This window comes from Mustela nivalis (assembly GCF_964662115.1).
Source record: "Mustela nivalis genome assembly, chromosome: 10".
In the NCBI taxonomy this organism is placed as follows: Eukaryota; Metazoa; Chordata; class Mammalia; order Carnivora; family Mustelidae; genus Mustela; species Mustela nivalis.
Window position 1 is genome coordinate 89,197,679 of NC_139029.1, and position 22,821 is coordinate 89,220,499.

General features: G+C 41.4%; 1 protein-coding gene across 5 annotated transcripts in view; it reads right to left on the reverse strand.

Moving 5' to 3' along the window:
- Window positions 1-7,114: 7,114 nt before the first annotated feature.
- Window positions 7,115-22,821, reverse strand: part of VAV3 (vav guanine nucleotide exchange factor 3) — a 357,610-nt gene continuing 341,903 nt past the window's right edge. For 3 of the 5 annotated variants that reach the window (XM_082688262.1, XM_082688261.1, XM_082688263.1), the window contains 2 exons: window positions 10,025-10,176; window positions 7,115-9,405 (listed from right to left, as the gene is read on the reverse strand). In XM_082688262.1, the coding sequence (XP_082544388.1) occupies window positions 9,364-9,405; window positions 10,025-10,176 (194 nt within the window). In that variant the 3' untranslated portion in view covers window positions 7,115-9,363. Of the gene's footprint in view, window positions 9,406-10,024; window positions 10,177-12,253; window positions 12,338-22,821 lie in introns of all 5 variants that reach the window. The other 2 variants (XM_082688260.1, XM_082688259.1) reach the window with 1 other exon arrangement.

Below are 22,821 nucleotides of genomic sequence, written 5' to 3' on the forward strand. Positions count from 1 at the left end.
GTGGAGCAGCCAAGGCATTGTTTCAGGGTTGTTAATTTAAGCTTTATCCCTCCCCTCTTTCCTTTAGGTTCCACTTGCAAATGCCATCTTCCAGGTAGGGGACCTGAAAAAATGGGATCATGTCAGTTATTTTAAGGAAAATCAAAATAAACCGTGTGATAGGAGTAGACCAGACAGACTGAAGAAAGGTAAAGAAAACAATTTCTTTTACACGAAGGTAGATTCATTTCGTCACATATCATTAATGTAAATTTTCTTCTTCAAACCACCCAGGCAACGATATCTCATCATTAAGTGTAATAAACACCAAGGGCATTTCCCACCTCTCTACAAAACCACGGCACTCTTTTCCTCCCTTCTTCATATCATGCAGGTTTAATTTGCACAGAATTCTGGAGCATTCCATTAATTCACTTAAATAGGTTGCTTGTTCCTAATGAGCTCATCGCACAAAAGTGCTTAGGAACCTTCCTCTCCTGGAGAGAAGATGTGTGATCCTGACACCGAGGGTGAGGAAAAAAAAAAAAAAAAAAAAGGAGGGATAATTCACTTGGGGCTGAATGCTGAGAAGCTGAAAAATACATGGATAAAATTGGTATTATTTCCACTGGCAACTACTTCAATTTCTACTAAAGTTCTTCCTTCCTTTACACCCTGCTGGGCTGAGCAGCACAGAGTCTGGGCATGCTCTGTGGAGCGGTGGGGCACCCGCCTCTCTCTGGCATTTTCCTCCCCCACCGTGCTGCCTCTTCTCCCTACTAACCTCTGCTGAAGCTTTTATAGGTTTTAGGAAATCTCTCTAGTAATCTGAGAATCTAAGAAAGAGAGTCATTATGGGCTGAACTGTGCCCCTCCCCCCACTCTACCCCACCAGATTCACATGTTGTAGTTCTAGCCCCCAAGACCTACAACATGACTTGGTAATGGGAGCCTCAGATGTCACTCATTAAGGTGAAGTCATACTGGAGAAGGGGGAGACCCTCACCCAATATGACTGGTATCTTTACCTAAAAAGGGGAAATTGGGACACACCCAGGGGAAGATTAGCATTCTCCGGCACAACCCAAGGAACCACCAGAAGCTCAGAGAGGACCCAGATTCTTCCCTCGTGCTTTCTGAGGGAGCCTGGCCCTCCTAGTACCTCGATCTTGGACTTCTGGCCTCCAGAACTAGAAGAGAGTATATTTCCGTTGTTTAAGCTACTGAGTGAATGGTACTCTGTTAAAGCAGCCCAAGCAAGCTAAGACAAGCACTTCTTGGAGAAAAATGGCAAACAGGGTTGACTTCAAAGTCTCGGCTCCACCTCAGTCCATGGCATTCAGTGCTTGCTTTCTGAGACAGAAATGGGATCACTTCATGCCCCTGCCTCCAACCTTCCAATGGCTTCCATCTCCTCCTTTACCACAAGACCTGACCAGTCACCTTCTTTGACATCTTCTCCCTCCCTTGTAACTCTCTCCAACCCCTGCACCCGACGACTCTTCTCCCACCACCATGCCCTCAGCCACATATTTTTCCTTCTCACGTAAATTTAGTTTTTCTCAAATATAATTTCCTTGACTGCCCTCCAGAGAATAACTCTCTTCCCTTCCACCCAGTAACACTTATCGATACTGGATTTTGTGTATCTGTTTATTGCTTGTCACCATCTGTGAGCAAGTCAGCTCCTCAAGTGTAAGAATTGTGTCAGGTTGATTACCATATCCTCAAAGCCTAAGAATGGTGAAGTACGTCCAAGGAGCTCAATACATACTAGTTGAATGAACTAATGATTTGCCAGATTCCTGGGGATTTTATAATTTTAAAATTTTCAGTGGGGCACCTGGGTGGCTCAGTGGGTTAAGGCCTCTGCCTTCAGCTCAGGTCATGATCCCAGAATCCTGGGCAGGGAGCCTGCTTCCCTTCCTCTTTGCCTGCCTCTCTGTCTACTTGTGATCTCTGTCTGTCAAATAAATTTAAAAAAAAAAAATTAAAATTTTCAACAGCTTCTTCCAAGACATCCCTAGTTGCTGCTTCCATTTTTGTTTCTGTGAGACTGAGCCCACTTCTTACATGTCTGAAAACTCTCCTTTTCCACCTCCCCGTGCGCCCTAGCCCCCTTTCCCTAGCTCAACACTTTGAGCCTCAGGAAGGGCATTTCCTAAATAAGAAAAGATAAACAAAATGAGCTCCTCTAAGGAGACTTCACTCTCTTAAGCACCCCTGTATTCTCTGTAGAACTTGAAACACAGTAAATATTGATTTTAAGAAATCGTCAGGAAATCTTTTTACCAAGAACACAATTTTATTCAACTAATTTTCTCCAAACTAACCCGAGCCCTTTAGATGGACCATGTATTTGGCTTAAATAATCTTTCCATTTACTCAGCTATGGTAAGCAGACACTAGTATGGCCCCCAATGAGCCCTTCCTCCCGGTATTTATGCCTTGTAAAGTCCCCTCCCCTTGGGTGTGAGCTGGGTTTAGTACTTCACTTCTAAAGAACAGAGTAGAACATACTCGATGGGCTCTCACTTCTGAGATTAAGTTATAAAGAGACTAGTTTTCACCTTAGTGTTCTTGGTCTCACACTCTTGGCTGGCTTATTCTGGGAGAAGCTTGCTGTCATGTTGTGGAGAGGCTGCCATGACCGAGCTTGGAAGCAGATTCTCTCCCAGTGGAACCATGAGAGGACTGCAGCGGACATCGTGATGGAAGCCTCACGGGAGATCCTGCGCCAAAATACCCAAAGAATCGACTCCGATTCCTGGGAAAAGAAACGTTTGTTGTCCTTGGCTGCTACCTGTGGGAGTAGTTTATTACATAGCAGTAGATAAAACACTCTGCATTGTGTTCGATTAGTGCTCCAAACACATCATTCTTAAAGCATTGTTAATGTGAGGAATTAACTCAACGTGCTTCTCCAAAGGCCAATATACATACAAAAGAGATTTTGTTTTTCATGTCTGAGTTAACTTTTAAAATCTGGAACAGTTATTTTTATAGGTGTTATATTAAAAATCTAATTAAAAATGGTGGCCCAGATGCAAATTTAAAACTCTCTTGTTTCTACATATTACTTCATTTACCCTCATAAAAACCCTTTGAAATAAGGTGCTATTGTCACCCCATTCTTAACTATAGAGAAACAAGCAGCGTAAGCAACTTGCCCAACATCATACAGCTAGTAAGTGGTAGAGCCAGATAGTCTGGTTCTCAGGCCTTGTGAGGCCTTAACCCTTAGTCCCTATTGCTTCTTAGACAAAAAAAAGTCAAATACAACAGTAAAACAGGTCAAAGTATCTTAATATTCAGCCCTAATGTACAAGACTCCTTCAGTCAGGATTAGTTTTCATGACTTAGATGGGTAATACCAGTGTTTAATGAATTCTTAGAAGGGTTACATGAGATACATTAGATTAGATATACCAGACATCTAGTATACTACCTAGACATACGAGTACTAAAATAGAATATCCAATTAGGAAAAGATGACATCTTAAAATTATCGCTGAAAACAAAGCAAAACAACAACAAAACTCTCCCCTTTCTGAGGAGAGACCATTCAGATCACTAAACTCAAAAACATTCTCTGATCCCACACTTGAGTCATTATTAGGCTGACACAATTGAGGGGCTGGCTCAGCCAGTGGAGCATGTGACTCTTGATCTTGGGGTTGTGGGTTTGAGCCCTGCATTGGGTGTAGAGATTTGTTAAAATTAAAATCTTAAATGAAAAAAAATTGACAGATTTCAATCTCATCAGTACACACCGACAGCAAGAGAGAGGTGCAAGGGTGGTGACCCAGCCACATTTCCACCTGGCCTAGGATCTCAGCAGCTGCCCACAGTACAGATTCCCTGAATGATTCTAGGAAGTCAGGCCCTAGGAATTGCAGAAATGATTTTGAAAACTCAAAAGCTCCTATGCATCACCGTTTCACAGAGGAGAGTGAAGAGCATTTATTTGGTTTGGACCCAGGAGACCTGGCTTTGAATCTTTACTTTGCCAAGCCTTTCAGCCTGAGAGCCTCCATCAATCTGACCTTGGGCAGGCTGGATCATTCTGGCAAGCCTCAGTCTTCTCATCTCTAAAATGGACAGAGAACAAGACCAACCTACCTGCCTTTCGGGTACTGCTCCAAGTCTGATGCACTGAAGTCTGAAAGGATCTTGTGGGCTGCAGACTGCAAATGCGGGGAGGTTTCTGTTTACTGTGTGTTAGTGGCAGGAGGCAAATCTAGATGACATGTAGCCCACTTGTAAGTCTGCCCCCTGTGGGCATGCCGCAGTAGTAACTCGAACATACTGTGGCTGTGGCAGAGGTGTTGGGGTGATGCAAGCAATTCTGAGAAAGGCGGTGTCATGTCACCAGTCACGAACTGGCCAATCTCCAATGGTCTTGTGAGTGGCTGTGGTTTCTGAGGTTCAGTGGAAACCATCACATGGAACTCCACCATTTCCAAGTCCAACCCTCGCTTAGCAGTTGGGCCACAGAATCTCAAGTTGATGCCCACAAGTCCCCACACGAGAATCCACTCTACAGACAGTCCCTTGACACCAGCATGAATAAGGGACACCCACAGAGTCACCCTCGTGCCACTTACAGCCATGAAATGATTATGCAGTTACTTGTCAATACAACCAGATTTGACTTGCATGGTTAGTGCTGTTCTATTTTAAAACCTGCACATTTTGATAAAGGCTTTGAATTTATTCTGAACCATGAGGGGGAAAAAAAAAACCCAGAATTTCACAAAACTGTGGAGCTAAAATGGAAGTAACAGAATTCAACCAGTTAACCTCTTTATTTTCAGAGATGAAGATCTTCTGTGCTTTGCCCAGACTCACTTGGCGGGGGGAAAGGGGACAAGGCTCTGGAAGGGGTCGATGGGTTGAACACATCGGCTATTCTGGAGCTCACCTTCCCCCAGCTCAGGACTCAACATGGACCCTGATGTCTATTACAACACAGGGCATGAGGAAATTTTGTGTACATTCTATTTCTGCACTGAGGTCTCTCAACAGCTGAGTTACCCAAGTTGAATTGTGCCTAGAAACTCTAGAACTTTCTGACAGAAAGTTGTAGCATCTAACTAGAGATAAGATCCCTTTTTTACCTTCTTTCTAGGACTTGTCCATTACTTGCAATAAGGTACCTTCCAAAGTCTGCAAGACGTGAGGGCATAATGTTCCTAATCAGAATCCATCCAATCCTGTAAAACTATTTTCAGTGAAAAATGAGATGACTAATGGATTGAGTCTAAATGATTATGAGCTGGGCGAAAACTCCGTTTTCCTAGTGAAAATAATGTGGAGCTTAAACTCAACTTCTGAGATTGTTTGTGGGTTTGCATATTAATCTTCCTGAAGATAGACATTTTATTCCATCTGTAATTTGAATGCTCAAAATTAAACCATGTCTAAGAAACAAAGCATTAGCTCTAGTATTCAAAATAAAAGCTGCAAGTATATATAACTTGATTCCTGAGTATTTTGTAGTTCATTAAGGGAAGGGTATCACTTCTTGAGTACCCACCATATACCAGGCTCTTTCCTGGGCATCTCTTTCATGTTATGGTTTATCTTTCTTACAAGCCCCTCAGACACTTAAAATTATCCCTTTATTATAGAAGAGAAAATTGACTTCAGAAAAGTCAATAGCAAAGCTGGGGTTTGAACCCAGATCTGACGGAGGCTAGAACTCCCAGCCTTCCTGTGACATCAAATGGCTGAATTTGCTTCCTAGATAGACTAATAAGGTCTGAGGAGTTCTACTCCTTAATCCAATAGATAGGTCTGAATTACGCTAAAGGAATTCAAAGATTAATATGGCAACCACCCAAATTTGTCAGCAAATCCATATGACAAGAGTGATGATAATGATGACAAAAACGGTTCAGGCTATGTCAGACACGCTTTCATAACCATTCTCTGAAACACATGCCTTTGTTATCCTGATTGGCTGAGGCCTCGCGTGGCCTGGACGGGATATGGACCCACACGTGTGGTCTGCTATCTGGGGCCAAGCTCTCACGACTCTTCTGTACTGCTGTCAGATAGTCCTGGAGACTAATTATCTACGTGGTTTACTTCAATTCCTGGATGGAAGACAAAATACACTGAAATGTTATAAAGCATGTTAACTAATACATTAAGAGGGAGTCCTCAGTGGTGGTGAGGATGGCAATGATTTGATCCAAGGTCTAAAAATAACATTGATGTTAAATGTCAAAGAGAAGGGATAAAACAGAGACATCAAAGGCATAGGTTCTTCAAGTGAAGGGAGTAGGGCTGGATAACCCACTATACCATAAGGAAATAGGGGATTTTGTATTTCCGAGTGCTGTTGTGCTGGTGAGCTCAAGCTACTGTCTACTCCTGGGAAATGAGGCTTTCCTGACCCTTAGAGGGAACAGGCTTCCACCCTTTTTTGAGCCAGCCTGCTGCCAATCCTCAGGTCTGCTCTGCCCAAGGAAACTTGCCTCCGGATCTTTCTGCTTTAGCAGTTCATTATTTTCTGGGCAAAATTTGAATCAAGACAGAAAAAGTTCAATCTCTGACACAGTCTTTGTAGGAAATATCTGTTGCGGTTTTCTTCTATGAGGCAAAAACAGGCAAATGTTCCTGAATTGTGTTCATCTCCAATTGTTTATAAACTGTTATCTTGCATCAAACAGCTTCTTCTTAGCTATGTGATCTTAAAAACATCTCTCTCTTTTGCTTTATACAGTGTTGTAGTGGCTCTTCAGGCTCTGAAGCCAGACTGCCTAAGTCAGAACCCCAGTCCCCACACTTACCAGCTGTGTGATCTGGGCCAAGTTGCAAACCTCTCGTGATGCCTCAGTGTCTTCATCTGAAACACGGCAATGATGTTGGGTTCTACCTTCTGGCGTTGTTGTAAGTTAGTCCACAGAAAGCATTTAGAACAGTGTGCTACACATAGCAAACAGGTCAGGGGATATTATATGTGACCACCAAGCATATCTTATAGGTCACTGTTCATAACTGAGGCAGCAATCCCGAACTAAATCTAAACAGAATTAGGGCTTTTATACCCATGTTTATTATGAGGTTCATATATGCTGAATTATGGAATCGTTCACAGAAAGCTCTTCAACTCTCAAGAAACCAATTTAATGCAAGTAGTAACTATTTATTGTATCGACATATTTACAAAATATTACAAAGTAAAATACCACTCTAACTCACCATATTACACAATGGCTGCTTACCGGCAAGACAAAGCATACAGAAAAAAACATTTACTTCCATCTTTGGTATTAAAAATCTACACAAATCCGCAGCATTTAAAATTTCCAATACAAAGTATTAAACATAGACAAAGATGTAATCGGTAATGTCATGAAAAGGGGCCTAAAGTCCTCTGCTAGGAAGCCCCCAGGTCCATGAAATGCAACGAGAAGATCAAACACCGCTTGTAAGGGGGAGGTGTCTATTGGCTAAAATAACAATAAAGTAAACAGTACACACTATAGTACTGTACACAGGAGCATTTCGATTTGTGTGACGCGACTTTCTCCACAACGACATGTGGCTGGCAGTAACAGACAAAACATTCCCGAGACACAGAGTTGCAGATAAGACTTCACAGGAAAGAATCCACTCCAAGAGAAGACCTTGAGGGTACAACTTGACTATACAGAACATTTTATAAAATTCACTTTTGTGATCATTTACACATATACAAAAACTTAACTGGTTTTAGCAAATAATAACTTTTCTACAACGTGATCACAGTTTACATAATTCTGAGGTAAAGGTCCTGAATCTATCTTTTGAGAAGTCCTAGCTCACAAAGGTCTCTGAAGGATTATGTGTCTACTCAACATTGAGTTCTAGAATTAAGGTGCGTCGGGGAGAGGGCAGGCCACACCTACCTCGTATGTCAGAGATGATCTAAAATTTCAGAACCATATGTTCTTAGTTTGGCTCTAGTAGGTTAATGTTTTTAATGTTTTGGTTTTGTTGTCTTCAAACATGAAAGACTCTCTGAATCGTGTCAGAAGGAGACTTCTGCTCTGAAGAAAATATTTCATCAGGAAAAGGCCAAGTTAATGTCGTAACTTGACTGCCTTGACTGAGGACTCTGTATATCCCAGGAAGAACATATTAAAACTTCTCACATAAAAAGTAAAATCTTGGTCAAATCAGTGCACTGCAAAACTGATCTTCCTACCAGTTAGCGCATATCCCAAAAGGGCCAGCAGATGGGAAAGACTTAGTGAAAGCCGGGAGCCCACAGTGAGTAAGACCAGGAAAGGCTTAGTGACCCTCCTGTCCCAGAAATGCATGAAGGACCCAGCTGTGTTTCCCTTACAAGATCCTCAGCGAAGTTATTTGTGCTACTGTAAATAGTCCAGGAAAATGTGAAATTCAGCAGATATGTACCAGGTTCTTTTTTTTTTTTTTTTCTTTTTTCTGGGCAGGGGCTGGGGGGTCAGGTGTCGGGACAGGTGGGAAGGCCTTTGTTCATAGATGTTGATTCTATAAAATGATTATTCTCAATGATAGCCCTTGATCTGTTTCTGTAAACAACATCACCTTACCAAGTTACTTGAAACTACCTACAACATACCCAACCCAGATTATTTCATCAAGCACACATTTCCAAAATAACCCTACGAAATCATGAAGGTTGTGAAAATTTAATATGAAGACGCTTGCTTTTATGTATGTTTTTTCAAAAAGAAGTTTGCAAATATAATCAGAACATCAAATGAATAATTAAAACCCCTCTGGGATACGTCACTCATGAAGCAAACCTGAGCATTTGCCTCTTCTAGTTTATCACGAGTCACATCTGGGGGTAAAAGTGTTTGCCAGGCAGTGAGTCACCTTGTGAGGCAATTGAAGACAGGAGTAGTGTTGGACCTTTCCCGTGAGCTGCCCAAATAGCAAAACTCGAATTTTTCCTCATGCTGGGAAAAGCAAAATGAAACTTCTGCTTCTTTGTACCATCTAAAATTCTGGTAAATGGCACGTGAGAAGAAAGTAAATATGTGTTCCACATTTACTAATAGCTGGCATTCATGGTGTCTGACCACACGGAGTAAAAAGCAACACGAGCCAATGTGTTTGCAGGGCTCTTTTGGGAAACGAAGCTTTGGGCTCTGCCCTGGTCCCCGACAATGACAGACTGGCAGGCTGTTTCTTGCACAGCTCGAGGCAAGCCATTAATCTGTCAGTACCAGCATCTTTAGAAATCCCAGCATTAAGACTTAGGAGGGGAAGAGGAGGGAGGAGGTTGAATAGCCAGAAATGTGGCTTTTTAAACACTTCAGTCAATTCACAATGCTGTGCAGGCTTCTACGTATCCCTTCTCTGAGATTTCTGGTGCCGGGTACGACGCTGGAGTGCAATTTATTCATCCTCTTCCACGTACGTGGATGGAAACCAGCCCACCTAAAAAAGAAAAGCAGCCACCGTAGCAACATGACTTTGCATCTGGCATTCCAGAGGGTTCTATAACAACCCGATTAAGCTGAGGTTTTATGGCCACTGTAGGAGGATTGATTTAACTGCCCTAGAAGCCTGATAGCATGAGTGATAGAGACAGAGGAATAAAATAAGCCAACACAGTGTTCTAATCTGGTCACACAAACAAATATGTAAATTAAGTGTAATAAGAGCTCTCCTACTTAACGCTTCCCGTTTCTGCTACAGAACAGGGTACAAAGACAGAGGTGTTAGGTCCCGTTCTTTCCAATTTAGATCAGCAGCCTCTTATAAATATTCTGTTGTCCACATAAAATTTATACTCTGAAGCTTATAGACTAAAAAGAACTGAAATGTTCCTCAATCCTTTTCCAAACAGGAAGCCATCAAACTTGGTCAGGTGAACTTTATTTATGCCACTATCATATTCCTTCAACATATTTTTCTTGAGTGCCTGTTTTCAGGGAGGTCCCCCACCATGCTCCAGAGCCCTGGCTCTGTGGGGTGAAGGCCCCCACATGGGGTGCCAGTGACTGCTAGGTCCCCTTCATTCACCCGCATGAGCTCCTCGAGAAGGTCAGCTCACCCTGCCGTTGACTTCTCCTCTCCACCAGCCATTCGCACTCATCTTCGTGTAAATCTTCACCACATCTCCCTTTAGCAAGGACAACTCTCGCATGTCTCTGGCACAGAAGTCATACCGCGCGATGGCAATGCCCAGCACTTTCGGACTTAGCACTGTAAAGAGATGATGGCGAGTAAGAACTGACGTGGTTTCACACCCACCAGCGCCTATGCAGATGAGTGTTCTAGATGCTATCAAAATGCACGGCCATGATTTCACTACACACTAGTGATAATGGCGGAGGAGCTTGAAAGCAGCACAATTGCTGTTTCAATTCGGTCAGGTGTAGTAGTCAAGTTCACTTCATAATGTTTAAAGAACCATTGTTCTGCTTCATTCTTCACAAAGACCTCAAAACAGAGACTAGTTTTTGTGAAAAAAAAAAAAAAAAAAGTTAATATCTAAATTACAGTGCAAGTCGAGATAGGATCTAAAATAACTAGCATAAATTTCCTATTGATGGCACAGTAATCCATTTCTAACAAGACCCTAGCAGGTAAAAGCTTTACATTTTTACCTTATAATTTCAATGGAGACTCAAAACAACCAAAGGTTTTGCTCTGAAATTCTCCTCTTGAATCCATGCCATTACTTCTAGCTAAATGGCTCTTCCTCCCCCGATCAGCCTTTTTTGGAGGGGGGTGGTTAAAACTATTTGGGGACAAACTCAGTTGTTGTTTTATAAAGGATTTCATGTTTCACTAGAAGGATGCATAAACACCATCAATTTGTCCTCTTTCTTTCAAACAAATACTGTAGGTATAGAAAACTTTGCTGAAAAAATGTACTCTAAAACAAGATGTCAGAGTGTTCATTTGCTATATTCAGATCTGTTTTACAGTAGGAGAAGAGCTAAAGAGCGAGAGTTACTCCCTGTCGTAACCCACCCTGCCCTGAAAGAAAAACTGTTCAAGCTGTACGCTTGTTCTTCTCTAGTGTTCTGTGACACATTTCATACTAACTTCTCTACCTGTTGCTCCTTGGGGTTATAAAATGTTTTCGATTATATGTGCAGTGATTCTGAGAATCACTCACCTGGGAATGGTTGGACTTTATAAACCTTAAATGGCAGAGGAACGGAAGTATAAGAAAAAAGAAACAAATGGGAAATGCCACACATCTATATTTTTAACAGTTCCCAGTACCCAGGCAGCCGTGGTTACGACTGGTGTTAGCCTGAAAGGGCCTGCCCACTTGGAGACAGGGATCACTGGCCTATCACTCAGAGCTTTGCCATGACAGTTAGTTTTTGAGTCTCCAGGTGTCTATCATGAGATAAACGAAGAGCAATGCTCTAGATTTCAGAACTGTAAAGGGAGTAAAAATAGGTCATTTTATTTTACTGTTCAGACACAAACCACTTTAATAGTTTTCTTACTGAAACCTGTCCCATTACTGGGGTGCTACTCTCAGAGTTGGTGCCCATAAAAACACCCCTGCGATGGGAAAACCAATCATCAATGTAAATGTGCGCCCTTGCACGGGTCTCTCTAACACTTGAGGTCACACATTTCTCATCTATAAAATGAAAGGTCTCTGCTAGCTGATGTCTAAATTCTTTTGGGACTAGAGATTATGATTCCACTGGGACTTACAGGTTAATTTTTAAAAATCTGTAAGAAAACATACTTGACCTAGCTATAATGTACTTCCCTACAAGGCACGTAAACAGCCATCAAGTTCTCAGGCTCATGACAGAAATCAAGAGCAGAATGTCTGTACACAAGCTGATGGGCACTGTTCATCCTCCTACGCGACATGAACTTCACTTTTCTAGTTGGACACAAAGTTGGGGTTTCGTTTCTGTTTACTTTATTAATGGAACTATGTAAACATTGGCTTTCCTCAACTACAGTTTCTGAGCCTCAAGAAAACTAATGATTTTAGTAGAGTGGTCCATGCCCTTTTGTATTTTCAGCCTTAACCCTTTCCAACCTCTCCCCCAACAGATTAAAAAAAAAAAATGGTGGAAATACATAAAATGAGCACACACACAAGACCAGAGGAGTGAGATGTCATGACAGGCAATGACTTTATGACAGAAAAGAGGAAACTACACAGTGGGAATATGACTCTAGGGACTACTTGTGAGGAGATGCATCTATACGAGAAGCCATACACAGAAGTCAAAATATTTTGTTTGCAAACAGAAGCAAGTGGAAAAGACATATAAAAGCAGTAAAGCAGTACCTGACCAGAAAGGAGTGGAGGAAGGGGGAACAAAGCTGTAGTCTGGAGGAGTTACAAAAGAAAACCCACAGAACAAAGAAGGGGCTTAGAGAAAGAAAGAAAAAGAGAGAAGCAAAAGAGCATTTAGGTAATGGCAAAAAAAAAATATCTCAACACATCTATTTGCTTGTCTATAATCATAAGGAAACAGTCACATCAAAGTTGGAATCTCAAGCTTCACTTTTACCCACTTCTCCCCTCTCACCATTTCTAAATAAAGGAGAAGCCAGATTTTTACATTTTGACTGACATTAGTTCTAAAATTTAGAGTGGTCTATCCCTTTGCAGGTGAACACGGCATACCCACTCCACGGGCCATCTTTGAGCCCCTTTCCATCCAAGGATGGTCTTCTTTTGATGTGATGCACAATTCCCACTTTCTTACCCCAGTGGAAAGGGGGAACCTGTAAATTCTTAATGGAAAATATGCTTCACATCAAAACTGATATAAAGAGGCAAGAGCCTATAGAGTAGTGTCAACGAAACATGCAGAGCCCACAGGAAAGTCATTCATACAGTTACGCACCATCCCAACCCCCAATCAAGCATGCACACGCTAGTTAATTTACACACACACACACACACACACACACACACACACACACAATGTCAATCATTCCAAATCTTATCATATCTGTAAAAGTAAATACATCCTCCAATTTCAGGAATGTATGGAAAAGTTCTATGTAAAAACTCTACCCTCAGAAACTTTTTACATTACTTTCAAACAATAAAAGTGAACAGTTATCAAGTGGTTGTGAAGTGTTAAGCGCCATCTTCCATGTTTTATATTCAGCACTTAATTTAATTGGCCCAACAATTCAAAGAGGAAGGTACTGATACCGTTTCCCCTTGATCTCTTAGAATGACCTAGATCAAAGCCAGGCAGGACTTCAGGGTCCAGGCTCTTAACTGCCGCACTGCTCTGCGTCTAGCACTATGCTCCAGGTCGCTCCCCAGGTGGTTCACAAACTCTACCTCTTAATGCCATGACTCCATGGTAAAGGAAAAGAAAGGCATTTTCTCCCAGTATTTATTCCCCCCTTCAGGCCTGTAATACGTTATTTGGTCAGGCTGTGTTTGCCCAAAAGGCACACTTCCATTTCTCCATCTTCTTGCAGGGCTATGCAGCTATATGACTGAGTTCCTGTCACTGAGACAGAAGCAAGAGTATTGTGAGGCAACTTGTGGGACCTTTCCTGGCAAGGCAGCTGGCAAATGCATTCATTCACCTTTCTTTTTGGGTTCTTTGTTCTATCCTGCTGTGTGGGAACAAAGCTACCATCTGGGTCCACGAGAAGAAAGGCCACACCTTAAGGACGGTAGCTCCTAACTTTGAGGGAAGCTGGGTTACTGAAGATTTAATGGAAGAGATGACCTGCTCCACAGTCATGGACTGACCACTTCCAGGTTTTTACAGTAAAAAGAAATAAAGGTCTAGCCTGTTTAAGCCAATGGTTTGTGGATTTCTGTGACTTGTACCTGCACATAATCTAAATAGTAACAAAAACTTTCTAGGACCAAGGGTGAGGTGAAAGTGGGCTAAAGAAACCAGAATGAGTACATATAATCTTGCAATATATTCTATCTCTTTCAGGCCACTGATGGATCTGAGAGCCCCAGAATTCTCCCGAAGGTAATGTTCTTGTCCAGAAGGGGTTCTGTGATACTTATGAACGGCAATAGCTCATGAAGGGCATCCTCAGGTACTATCTAAGCAGACCAGCCATGGGAATTGCATGGGATTCAGTTACTCTTGGAGCCACAGGCTATGAATAAGCACTGATGCATTCACGACACTTTCCTCATGAATGGCCTTACATATTTACTTTTAATCTATCCTGAAGCATATTCTTGTTGATAATCAAGTTTCTTTTCTAATCCACTGCACCTTCCATATTACATTTTTAAAATTTTAAAATTCAGTGGTACATGCCTTTACAACTAATTTTCCAATCTGCTCAATTCATTTATTGCAATGCAACATAACTGGTTTAAATTTCCTTGAGATCCTGTTATACCCACTATTAGAGAGAGGAAGGGATGCCATCTCTAATTTAATGAGAAAAATGGCTCATATCTAACTGCATTATCGGCAGAAAATCTGGTGCCAAGCCTTCTGCCCCAGGTTTGTGAGAACTTAAATTAGTATCCCCCATTCTACACATTACTTCCGGCAAGTACTGGAATTTTCTCCTTGAACTGGTTTCTAAGTGTCCATCCTTGATTATCTCTCTGGTACTATTTTATCCATAAAGTAATAAAAGAAAACTGTATTTCTTCAAAATTTCTAATGAAGGTAATGTAAGTCAGCAGTCTGAAATACAACAAGACGTTAAGTTAGCTCTAGAAGAAAGAAAGAAAGAAAGAAAAAAGAAGTCAGTGAAAACACAATTAAATGCAATTTAAATAACTGATAGATATAAGATCAGATAACCTGTCTCTAATTTTAAAATATCTAACTTTCTTAAGTAATATGGATAATGCCTCACTATGCACAGTGGACATGAATCAGTTTCAGATACATAATATCAGTGTGCTACCCTCTCCCTTAAAGAACCCTGAAAGTTTTATACACACTGGCATTCATGTCTAGTGGCCACCATTACAATCTTCTTCAATCTCACCTAAAATAGTATAATCTTATATTGTAAGATTATTATAATGGTAATATAATGGTAAGATTATTACCATCATAATGGTAGCTATTCCCTTATGGTTAAGCCTTGTCTCTGCTGGCTTCACTTGAGACTAATTTTTCACCCCCCTCAATGAATGTAACAGATTCTGGGATATGCCCTGGGTCCTCATGTGAATTCCAGTCTGTACTCTCAGATGTTTTCATGATACCGCCAAGAAGGACCACCATTATCTCTGACGCAACCTGCCTGAAACCAAAATCATCATCTTCCTCTTTGTGATCTAGCTCAACCTTCCACAGTTTCATCTTTTCAATGACCTTCATATTCTTGGCAAACAACCCTTGCAAAGTCAGTATGCTTTTTATTCACTGCCCTCTTCCTCTGAAGTATGAAGTTCTTGCTTCACTGAATTCTCAGCTCTACCATCCCAACCCAGGTACTTACACCATTTCTAATCTAAGACAACTCCCTCCTTTTAGTATTCTTGGTCTGAGCTTTGGTTCCATCCTATTCTAAACACTGCCTCCCAGCTACTCACGATAAACAGAGATTCATCATTCCTTTCCCCAGATTATGAAATCCAAACTCTTGCCTTGAAGTCCATGGCAATTCATAGTCTGGCTGTTCCCTGCCTTTCTAACCAGATCGTCCCATCATTTTGTCCCAGAAATTCTTCTCAACCAGACCAGCTGGTGGGAACCCCCGCCAAGGTCCTCGGTTTTGGTTTCAACTCAAAACTTCTGCTCACTCTGGAAGGCTGCTCCTCTGCCTTGCCTCTGTTAACCTTAACCCCCCTGTCTCCAAAGCTCCACTCAGGACCTTTCCACAAGCCTTCCCTGACCAAGCCAGACAACACTGGTCCCCTTCCTTCCTTGTTCTTTCTAGCCATCTGTAGGTGCTTGTGTCATGGCACTCCATGGCTCACTGCTTAATTACTGCACATGCTGCTGTGGTAGCCCCAGTTAGTTGTGGGTTCGGGGGCACAGGGGCTAATCCTTTCACTGCCGCTGCACCCCCACAGGATTAGACCCGGCGTTCAGCTACTGAAGTTGCTGAACGGACAAATATCTCAACATGGTATTTAATTTTGCAAGCTCCTTCTGTCTCCTCCTCCTATTCATTTAGCTCATCTTCTGCACACATAACTGCTCAAAAAGACTTCCAACAAAAGCCAGCACAACACAAAGAAAAGAACATGAAATATGTTCAGGTTTTATTCCCCAGGATCCCTGAGAACCCTAATCTATCAATGATATTCCTACAATCACTGCAATTTTTTCAGAGATGCCGAACAGCTATTAAGCACTGTCTGTCCCTTGGCATTAAGCGTACTGTATGCCTGAGGAATCTTCTTAGGGGTAAAAGGTTAATCAGTTTCTGCTGCCACCCAGAGCATCGCTCCCAGCCAAATATTTGAAGGATGGGTAGGGATGCTTTCTAGTTTTCTACACATTGTAGCATGACTTATCGTTGCCACTCTTCCTATACATTAGTTTTCAGTGCCTTTGAGTCCTCAATTCTCATACGCTGGCAAAATAGCATTTGAATGCCTGGTATCTATGGAGACAAGAGTATAGAACAACATGTTCCCTTGGAAAGTATGGATTTAAATCCAGATGTAAACTGTGTCAGAATAAGGTATTTGATGAAAAAAAAAATTTTTTTTTTTTGCAGAGTGGCTTAACCTGCCATATATAAAAAAGATATAAAAATATATTTATATCCTTATTGACAACTTAGCCACCTATTTCTAGGCACACATACAAACACGTTTTCTCCATCAAGCGCCTATTATACCAAGATGCTGCTAATGTAAGAATTACTGGTAGATGCCTATCCTGGAATGGAATTAGAAACAGCCAAGTAACAGTAGCATTCAAATGAGAGCGTTGAGGTGAATGATTATCTCTCATCCCTTTCACTTCCTGGGCTAATATTCACTTCACCACCCAGTACTACAGATAGCTTGTCTGTTAGTACACTGCATCATGTGGGGAAGCTTCTTGAGAGAAAGAACTCTTCTTTTTCCCATCTGTGTCCTCTGAGACAATGTTAAGTCTATGGTGAGACCTTTATCACCGAAGTAATCATTTGCAAACTGCATGCTTTAATTGAGGGCCCAACTTTCCTCCTTCCTCAAACACTTTGAGCTCCTTTCTAGCACAGACAAAGGAGAGCCTTCCTCAGAGAGACCAACACACTCAGGCAGGTGTCTCTGGCTATTTTTCACATGACACCTGACACTCAGCTGGACAACATGGATGGGGTATGAGAATGTGAATGACTCATAGTTTATTGACTTAATATTTCTCATTAGGAACTATGAAGAATACAGTCAAATATTATTTATCAACTTTTCCAAGTTAAGCAAACAAAATCTAAAATACAACCTCTTTAACTGAAACAGAAGTTACCTGTTAATAAATTGGGAACAGAAACTATCAGCATAGCCATAATCAACTGGCAAAACACTACTGAACAGTAGTCAGTTCTGAGACTTAACTGAGAAAACAGAGCCACAGAAGTGTATCAAGTAAGAGGGACATAGTGCTCACATTAAAATAAAAAAGCACTCGTGAATGGGTATTTGATGCCTGTACGTCCGTTGTCAAGGCTAACTAAACATTGTTCTAATGTTTTAGCTCTGCCTGGATTAGGCTATCCATGTTCATGAACAAATGGAAATCTACTCAATTTTCAATAATATTTGAAATTTATACACAATAGAGAGCAAGTTCCAACAGTATTATTCTTCCTTATGGCACTAGTTACCAAATCATGAGGTAGTTCTGAACTACTACTACATGTATAACTGAACATGACCCTAAGCATTTGCTAATTATTCTCTGAGATAGACATTCCACATGTTTCTATTTAGGTTGTAACAACCATGTTGTTCACACTTGCTTATGTAACATGAAACTGTTAGTCAAGATATCAGGCAGTTGGGCCGATGGTAATGTCATCAATACAGCGATCCCTGTGAATTTGCTGCCCAGCAGTGGCCTTGAGGATAATGATGTTCCTATGTGGGACACTCTGATGAGCAATCCAGTAGACAGTTTTTACCAAGACTGTCTACAGATGGCCTAGCAGCAGAGAACATGCTGAGAATTTAATGAATGTTTAATTTAAATTTGTGGTTCTTAACCTGGTTTTATTTTAGAACTTAGCCATGTCTTAGACATAATGTCAAAAATTTGCTCCCTCATTTTCCAAAAATGTTCAGTGCTTATTGTACATTTTATATATTGTCCCTTAAAAAAAGAATTTAGATTGGCTTCATTTCATTGAATGCGGGCATCTGGTAAATGGACCAATCTCCTTTAACCTGAAATTCAAAGGCATAACAAGGAAGACTTGCATCTAGAATCACTGGAAAAAACAAAGAGCTACTTTGTATTCAGTACTGCATGGTATATAACATATAAAGCCATTAACAAGAAAAAAATGAATAGAAGGCCTTCCCTATTGTTATGGAAAATCAAATCATATGACATTTCTAGGAATTTCAGATTATTCATAGACATCTAGTTTATCATGACACAAACTTGATTCTAAATCCTCACTCTAAAAATAACTGACAGACGTTTATTTAAAAAAAAAAAAAAATCCACTGATGTGCCAAGTATTGTGCTAAGGTGCTCCTGGAGATGTAACAAGAAAGGTCATCTGACTTCAGAAGAGCTTAGAGGTCTGTGAAAACACAGACACATACAGAAATGATAGAGAGATGAAAGTAGTCATTTTGGATTGAGAATGCTATGACTAGACTTTAGGCTCCATCTGAGCCCCTCCTCAAAAAAATCTCCAATCTTGCACCTGCTCAGCTCAAGAACCTTAGTCATTCTTGAATCTTCTCTTGCTATTCTATTTCACACCTGATGTGACTTTCCTGTTGCATCACATTCAAAATCCATCCCTCACATGGCAGCAGTTGTTCCAAGCTGCCTACCTCTTGGCTGGGGCGCTGCATGGACCTCCTTACTGGTCTTCCTGTTTCTACCTTGTCCCCCACTTCTCCACGGTCTTTTTTCAACAAAGTAGCCAGGATAATCCTGTTAATACTTAAGGTTCAAATCATGTCTTTCCTATACTTAGATCCACCAGTGGCTTCTCATTTCTTCCAGAGTAAAGGCTAAAGTCCTAAAAGGCCCTGCATGGCGTGGCCTCCCTTACTTGTCCTTCTGCTCTCGCCACAGTGACAGGTCTTACACGTTCCTTCCTTTGCACTGGCTACTACCTCTCTCACTCTTGACTCAAACATCACCTTCACAAGGAGGATGACATCATTGTTCCATAAAAGAGTCTTGGAAATTGACCACTCGTGCCAAGTGGTACAGAGAGAAAATGGGGCTTATTGTGGGGTGGGGGTGACACATTCGCAGACCAGTAAGTAGAGTGCACCCTAAGCTCTCACTGTCCTATTGCTTAGATTGGGCATGGATGGTCTGCACATACCACAGTCAAAATTCTGACAGCCTACTTTACAGACTGGTAGCGTATTTAGGCAAGTTTACAATAGTAGAAATTCCCAGTTACAGACTGAATGTTTATGTTGCCCCTATCTTATCCCCAAATTCATATGTTGAAACCTAATGTCTAATGTGATGCCATTAGGTAGTGGGGCTTTGGGGAGGTGCTCGAGTCATGAGGATGGAGCCTTCATGAATGAGATTAATGCTCTTATGAAAGAGATCTCCCCAAGTTCTCTAAGCCCCTTCCACCATGTGAGGACAGGTGGTACCTTCTATGAACCAGAAAGCCGCCTCTCAGCAGACACTGAATCTGCTGGCACCTTGATCTCGGACTTCCCAGATTCCAGAACTGTGAGCCATACATTTCTGTTGCCCTTAAGCCACTCAGTCCATGTAATGTTATAGCGGTCTGAACAGACCCAGACACGGGTCCTACAAGTGGTTTGTTAGAAAGGGGAGCTTCTGGAGCCAGTGGTGTCAGCCTCTCCTACTGTTGAGACAGCTCTGAACTGTTGAACCAGCTTTCTGCTCAGCTACCAAAAGGAGGAAAAATGAGCCCCCGGTTTTGTTCCTCATCCCCCTACTCCCCTACTTAAAGTACTAATCTGCCTCTGGCACTCTTGAGTATCGCTGTTATATTTTTTTTCCAGAGCACTCACCAACTTCTAATATACTTAGGACCTCTTTTTATCTATTACCTACCTTCCTTACTAGCGTGTAAGTTCCACAAAGGCAGAGAAGTTTTACTGTGTTTTTTTTTTTTTTTCACTGCTGTATATTCTCCAGCAATTTGAACAATGCAAACAATGCCTTCCCTGAATTAGGCTCTCAATAAAGATCGGCTGAATAAATAAAATCTTAAAAGAAAAAAAGAAAAGATCGGCTGAATGAATGAATAAATGTAGCGACCTATGGAGGGGCTACTGGTGAGAGCAGATAGGGAAAGAAGTTTCTGGACTCATCCCAATAGGGAGAACTATACCCTATGAGGAAGAAAGAAAAAAGGAAGAGGGAGAAATGAACTGGACAAGACTGAACTTTGCATAGAAAGACTGAGCAAACTGAACCAGCCCGTCAGGCAATACAAGAATCTTTATGCTCAATCCTGGCAAATTTGAGGGCATTTCTAGCAGGTTGGCCATGATGGCGACCGAGGTGGCCCACCATGCATATGAGGGGGGACTGAATAATCTGAGGTAGTTTATAGGAAAGACAAAGATAGAAACACGGTGGAGAAGAAGGGAAAAAGCACACCAGAACAAAGGGTATCATGGTAGAGAGAATATATCGTATATTTACTTTGAGTAGCCCTTAGGAGAGACTAGAAAAGCCTTAGCTCGGGGCTGCCATACAAGGGTACCACAGTCAGTCAGGGAAAAGTATGCACAGTGATCGAGACCAGTTTTTAATTTAGAACATAAGGTCTATGGGAAAGGACAGTATAAAAGATGAAAAATATTAAAATGTATGGCTGCTTTTTGAGCTTTTAAACACTAAAAAAGAAGGCTTTGAATGAAGTTATCTATATCTGTAGAATTTCCATCTGTAAGCTCTATTTCTGAAGGGACCCCGAGTACTGGCTACTAATTTTTAAAGCTATCAGGTCCAGGATAAAAGTGTCTTACAGTAGCTAGTAGAGCTCTTGAAGTAAGTAAATAAAAACGGGGAGCCCAGCATGACCTGATAATGAAGATGCCCAGTCGCCCAAGAACAGTAAATTCTGCGGGCATCATAGATACGCTGAGGAAAAAGAATGTAAAAGTGTCAGCAATGTGTTACAACGGCCTTAGCCGACAGAAGAGTGCATATACTGACAGAATGTAGCTGAAGCCCAGGATATGGAAGTGGGGGACCGAAGACCCAAGGAGAAGGGCTTTATAGAAACGTTAAAAGGGGTCCAGTGAGGCTCGTGTAACATTTCGCGCTGGGGGACAGTACTGGAAGTGGTGGCAGGAGCAGCAGGAACAGGAAGAGCTGAGACGTAGAGCACTGCCCATGTGCCAGACGTGCTTCTAAGTACCTCACAAACACCACTTCTTTCAACGCTCATCAAGCGGACATTAAAGCTCATGAGCCAGCATTGCACACTGAGGTAAACTCAGGAAACCCTACGGAAACTGTCATTTCCCTTGTCACATGAGCAGCACTTGTGGTGCATCTGTGTGACAAAGGAAACCTTCCGTGGCACTTCTTGTGGAGCTACGGTTCACAGAACTGCTGGAAACATTAATGTACGTAAAAGGGGCCTGAAAAACACAGTGTGCCATTAATCATCAAATTATTAAATATCAGACAGAATTATTGGGCTCTTACGTACCAAATATTTTATATGAAGTTTCAGACATATGTCTTGGAAACTCTCATTGGCTTAGAAGTGCTTTCTCTTAGGAAGACAGTGCATTTTACTGCAGGGAAGTTACAATCCATTTAAAACACTTCATTGTATTAAGGTAACGGTTTCCTTCTAACTCCCATCCATTGACTGACTACCTGTCTACCCTAAAAATGTAAGTCCTCTTACCACTCTAATTTATAACTAATTTATAAACCATCAGTTATAAACAAACAAAATAAGGATGGAAAAATTTAGAGAACTTTAAACTGATACAAGCTTGTAATGGGTTGAACAGTGTACCTCCTAACCTATTCCAAAAGATATGTCCTCCAAGAACCTGTGAATATGATCTTCTTTGGAAAGTAGGTCTTTGCAGATTAAATTAAGGATCTCAAGATGAGAGATGAGGTCATCCCATGTTTGTGGGGAGGGTTTCTAACTGCACTAAGGTGGGCTCTGAATGTAATGACAGTGTCTTTTTAAGATAGTGGAAAGAGATATGACACACAGAGGAGCTGAAGACAGTTGAAGACAAGGCAGAGATTGGAATCATGTCTCTATAAGCCTCAGGATGGCAGAGACTGCCAACAGCCGCCCAGGAACTATAAAAAAGGCATGGAATAGATTCTTCCTCAGAGCCTCTAGTACACACCGATCCTGCCAACACTTTGATTTACAACTTCTAGCTTCCAGAACTGTGAGAGAGCAAAATTCTGTTATTCTAAGCCACCCAGTTTGTGGTCATTTTTATGGCAGCCCAAAGAAAATATTACAATGGGGTTAAAACAAACAGTTACATTATCAGAATAAAATGGAGTCATACCCAAATGCCAAGTGATCAAGGAAAAAAATGACCAAAACCTGAGCATAAGATAAGGGGATCGGAAAATAAGGGTAGGTGAGAATGGGGTTGTTGAATTACAAGGGCGAGAAGGTAAAAGACTAAATGAAGTGGATGTTTGAGGTAAGAAATATCATCCCCTATTACACCGTGACTAAACTAATAAACAGTGGTTAAGGCACTGTCAGGCTGTTTCAGGAATTATCAGAAACATGAAAGCTCTATTATGCTCT